This window comes from Danio rerio, chromosome 7, assembly GCF_049306965.1.
Source record: "Danio rerio strain Tuebingen ecotype United States chromosome 7, GRCz12tu, whole genome shotgun sequence".
Taxonomy (NCBI): domain Eukaryota; kingdom Metazoa; phylum Chordata; class Actinopteri; order Cypriniformes; family Danionidae; genus Danio; species Danio rerio.
Window position 1 is genome coordinate 42,262,501 of NC_133182.1, and position 5,809 is coordinate 42,268,309.

A 5,809-nucleotide genomic window follows, 5' to 3' on the forward strand; every position below is an offset into this window, starting at 1 on the left:
TCTGCAATCTAAATCTATGTGTGGTTGCTTTGACACAATCTATATAGTAAAAGTGCTGCAGAAATAAAGATGAATTGAATTGAGAAACAGCCATACGCTGTAGTTTGTGTTGCAATTATCACAACAACATTGGAACAACCAAGAGAATGCCGAGTTCAGCTCAATTGGATTTAACAACTTAGTAACTCGTGAGACTCATAAAATACAGGACTGCATCAAAATGATTGGGTGTGGTAAAAGAAAGAGAAACAGAGACGCTCATCATTACAAAGATAATTTTCCTTAATAGTCATGAAAACACCCATAAAGTCAAAGAAATCTTACTCACCCATTACAAGTGCTACACAGAACATTCTTGCTCAGCTGTAATTTGGTTGTTTTTCCATTGTACAAGTCTTCAAGAGACACCCTATGGAAAAAAAGAAAGCTCTTCTAGAATATTCCAAGACGTGTTTTATCTGATGCAACACCAAATATCAACCTGACATATTTATAAAAAACAAACAAACAAAAAAACAGGAACAGGCAAAGGTCAAGGCGACCACTCAAGAGCAGACTACGGTCATCTCTAATAAAAGTGGAAGCATTGTGGTTTCACTTACTTTAGTGGGTGAACCATATCTTCCCCTCTCCGTCGCCCTCCATTCCTGCTCCTGCCTTGTCCACCCATGAAACCAAACAGACCACCGCCAAAGATGTGGGAAAAGATGTCATCCATCCCACCTCCACCACAGCCACCTTCTCGCAGACCCTGTTCCCCATAGCGGTCATACATATCCCTCTTCTCTGGATTTGTAAGAACTTCATATGCAAAGCTAATCTCTTTGAACTGTAAAAGAATAGATGATATTTCATTCAGAGCATACAGTTCCTGCCTTACAGTAATAAATACAGTACGTTTGATGATTAAGGCCTTCTTCAAAGTAGGGCTGAGCTTAAAAAAAAAGCATAAGTATTTATTGACCTATATACCACCAGTCGATAATGATATAAAGTATAAAAAAAAAATAGTTCGGTATGATGTTTTGTTATGAGGCAACCACAATTTAATAAATAATCAATATATATATATATATATATATATATATATATATATATATATATATATATATATATATATATATATATATATCAACTTTCCAGAATGCCACGTGCACACCACGACTAATTCAAGTAGAACTAACCAATCTGCTTCACACTTTACATGCAATATACACATTTCGGTAATAATGGCAGACTCAAACACAGAGCACCCAAACACTGCAGTGCTTTTTTCCATTTTCTTCATAAATACAAACTTGTTTGAAACCGCAGCAATGGTTTGTTAATTTGCCATTCTCTGAAAAAAAAAAAAAAAAAAAAAAGTTTTGTCGCCTAGTTGTAAGACGCCAGGGAAGCGCAAAGTGCATTGAAAATGTTGAAGAAAGCCAAATCGGTGCGCTCTTCACATGCTTTTAGACGCCACATGTGAACAGACTCTGGTTGGGTTTCACCCCCTCAGGTAAAATTACAAAAAACGTAAAAATGAGTGCCAAGACTAGCAGCAGTGAAACAATTGTAAATAAAATAGGATGCAAGGATGTCAACAGAGTGGCTTTTTGGTTTCTTCTCTTGTGCATCCAAGCCACTTGCTCCCCATCTGAAAGATTTTTTTTAGCATGGGGGTAATATAGTCATCCAACTTCACAATTTGTAATGTTGCAATGTGTATTTGAATAATGATGGTTTGTTTTTTTTACTTGAAAGTTCAGATTTGATTCCCATAATTTGTTTTGTTGACAGAGTTTGTTGTTTATTGTACGATTATTACAGACACCTTACAGATGTTGATCTACCCTAAAGTTTCATTGATTTTCCAGCGTTTACACTATCATTGCACACACATTTTATTCATCAAGTCTGAGGGCTTACTTACATTATGTACAGTTGCCTTGAACCAGGCCAAAGCACGCTCGGCCCCCTCTCCAGTCTCCCCTAATGGCCCGCACTCACATTACATTCGGGCCTGAGCACGCTTACATCATCGATGATGCGCTGGTCAGGACTCTCGCTCAACAAATGGAGATTTCTTTAGTTAAGTCCTTTGATATGCGGTGACCGCAGTCAAATATTTCGCTGAACAGATCAGTCGCTTTTGACGCACAAACAACTATAAAGTCCTTGTGCGCCAGTAATGAGGAGGTTTGGTGAAGGTGCGCAGCTGTCGTGCCTAGTGAGAGGTTTGAGTCTTTAAAAACCCACAACAGTTCGCGTTCATTTAACAGCAAGAATGATTAATAAATCCATATGAAACAGTCACGTCTGGCTTTCAGGTTTAGGCGCGTTTTGCACTCACAAGCGTACCATGCCAAAGCCCAAGTGAACAGCGCTTAGGCACACCTCTTCCAACCGGGCCAGGGCCGGCCCAGTAAACCGAGCCTGAGCCAGATTCAGCGCACTCACACCTCTAAAACGAAACAAGAAACGAGCCTGGGCATGGTTTGGATAGCTTAGTGAGAGCATGCCCTGAGTCTTTTTAGCATTTAACGATATTTTGTTATAAGACACAAGTTGTGTTATTTTATTTATTTTATTTTTTTGACCATTGAAAGTTTTTGCCTTAGTAATGTTAGTAAATTAAAATACAATGGCTAAATAAATAAAAAAATCATAATATTGCTAAATGGACTGCAATTATTGATTCCAAAATGATAATAAACATTATATTGTGAATTTTTGTTTTCCTGTATCGCCCAGCCCTACTTCAAAATAATATTGACATTACCCTAAGAAGTTTCTGAGTCTACATTACAAGTTTAACCCCACAAAATGTATATTTAAAATAAGACATTTAAAACAAAATACAGTACACTTGAGCTACTTGAAAATACAGTTTGTACAATTATAATTTAATAAAAGAAATTCACATGATCATTTACACATTTCAATGTCAACCAAAGTGCGAAACATGTTTTACAGTGACAACTTAAAATTCTACACATTTACTCACCATTCACATGTCACAAACCTATTTAACTTTTTTTTTAATAAAACAAATGCTGAACACCTGTGGCAATTCATTTCTAGAGTATTTATCTTTGCTACAATGAAGGTCAATAGTAAGAGGTTTCCAACATTTTTAAAAATATCTTATATTCAAGAAGAAAAGATAAGCTCATTAGGTATGGAACCACTTCTGGGGGGTACTTTTTTTTCTTTGACTATCCATTGAACACCAACTTCTTGTTTGTCATCTGAATATTGTGCTCTACAGTTGGCCAATGGAATTGATAAAATGTCCTTACCTTGTCTCCAGCATTTGGGTTTTTGTCAGGATGATATTCCTTTGCTAATTTGCGATAAGCCTGAAATGTAGAAATGGTTTTAGAAGATTAGTTTCACTTCAGAAAGCACGTAGCACAACAATACAACATTCCACAACCATCTCAATATCTCTTTTCAAAAGGGCAAAGCAAAACGAGTTACACCTGCCGAAATATCCTGGCAAATACACGTTTGAACAACCGAAAGACTTTAATGTGGATAAGCAGCAGCGCAGCCTTGAACGGATCAACTGATCAAAATAAAAAACACTACAAACTACGAAGTCATTGCTGCTACCGCTTGTTACTAATCTGATCATAACCGCAAGTTTAAGTTATCAGACGCAGACTGTATGTTTTACGCCGAAACGTTAGCTGAAACCTCTCTGTGTACTATGACTAAAAGTCTTCAACAAAGACAACAAAACGCCATTATATGTCAGTTTAGATGTAATGTTAGCTTGAAGTTAGTTGTACGGGTTTTTCGTGGCGTCATGACTCGCATGTAAAGGGAAAAGCCCAGAAGCAAGGCCTACACACCGGCCACACTGTGAGCTGATGCTAACTGTGTTTTTATCTATCAAACATAACGACTGCCTTTAGTTGTAAGATTCACGACTTTAATTAAACGATAAAGTTACATATAGACATGACTACATGAAGACACATCAAACTGTCTTGATTAAAATCCACAACATCACAGCATCTCATCGGTTTTGTCCGCGATCTGGTAACTATAGACACCGCTAGGCCAAACTCACGACGAGCTTTAGCTCAGTGCTAATCCTCCATTCGCTTCCTGTTTCGCATACAAAACCCGTCTAATTATCACCCTTAAACAAGCACCGAAGTGAAAGACGAGACTTAAAAAAACGTACCTTTTTTAATTCGTTCTCGGAGGCCGAAGGGGAGACCCCGAGAATGTCATATAGTTTGGTGTCGGCGACGTTGGACATGGCTGTGCGGAGTGAAGGACTGTCTGCGGGAAGCGGAGAGCTGAAGAGAGACACCGGCCGGAAGCGTCAACTTTAACCCCCGCACACGCGCCTCCTCTCGCGGCACAAACACATGTCAGTCACCACGGGGGAAATATCAACTCGCCAATTTTCTTTTAACGTACTTTTTAAACAATGCTGCTACATAAAGCAAAGCAGAGCATAATATATCTAAATAAAATCTGCGTATTCTGTATAATTCTGATCATGGGACATTTCCTTGTTGAGTGTCATAGATATATAACGTTACATGTATATCTAAGGTTGAGTGTTCGACATGTCAATGAACTCTGGCATGTTATTAACTGTGTGTGTGGGTTTTATTATTATTATGATATCTGCAGTTCAACTAATCGCAATAGCAAGGAATACATACTTTGAAGTCGGTAAGTTAAATTTAACACATTTAAAAATTAAGATATAAATAATACAACATATATGCAGTATCTAACGCGATTTAATATGTATATATTTTAAACTGTCGACATGTTCAGAAATATATATATATATATATATATATATATATATATATATATATATATATATATATATATATATATATACATACATACATACATACATACATACATACATACATATATATATATATATATATATATATATATATATATATATATATATATATATATATATATTTTTTTTTTTTTTTTTTTTTTTTTTTTTTTTTTTTTTTCCACAAACTGAATACAGCTTCGAAATGTTATTTTTATTTAATCTTTTCATGGCTTTTGGGAATGGATGTCAATTCTTGGCTCCATCTGTTGGTGAAAATAATCATTACACACATGAAATTTTCAGTTCTAGTAACAGAACTGTCCCCGGAAAACAATACCTCAGTACATTTAAAAATAAGACTGTGTCTAAAGGTAATTAGGAATGACAGTTTATTGTTAATTTCAAGAAATATATTACATTGTATTGGACATTAAAAAAGTACCATCATCATAATTTAAATACAGTGCAAATTCACCAATGTTGATCCTGGACCATCATCGTTATTTATATACAGTGCAAATTGTCAGTGCCAACACAAGACATTCTGATGTTTATTGTGACCCAAGTTCGATTCCCACCTCAAGGTCCTATGCCAAACCTTCCCCTCTCTGCTCACAACACTTGTTGTGACCAGTCCGTATTCTCAAATGTCCTAAATATTAAAGGTAAAAACCATCCAAAAAAAAAAATGTTAAAAAAAAAATAATAATAATGATAAATAAATAAATAAAAAATCAGTCTAAGTTCTCTATCGTTGATCCTGGACCATTATCATAGTTTAAAGACAGTGCAAATTCACTAATGTTGATCCTGGACCATGATCATCATTTAAGTACAGTATAATTTCACTAATGTTGATCCTGGACCATCATCATCATTTAAATACAGTGTAAATTCAATAATGTTGATCCTGGACCATCTTCATCATTTAAATACAGTGTAAATTCACTATTGTTGATCCTGGACCATCATCATGATTCAATTACAGTGAAAATT

At 35.7% G+C, this 5,809-nt stretch overlaps 1 protein-coding gene across 1 annotated transcript in view; it reads right to left on the bottom strand.

The window, feature by feature from the left end:
* dnaja2a (DnaJ heat shock protein family (Hsp40) member A2a) overlaps positions 1-4,539 on the bottom strand; it is a 13,513-nt gene extending 8,974 nt beyond the window's left edge. Inside the window, 4 exon segments of the mRNA NM_213493.1 lie at positions 329-409; positions 603-829; positions 3,285-3,344; positions 4,181-4,539. Coding sequence (NP_998658.1) covers positions 329-409; positions 603-829; positions 3,285-3,344; positions 4,181-4,258 — 446 coding nt within the window. The 5' untranslated portion in view covers positions 4,259-4,539.
* Positions 4,540-5,809: the final 1,270 nt, after the last annotated feature.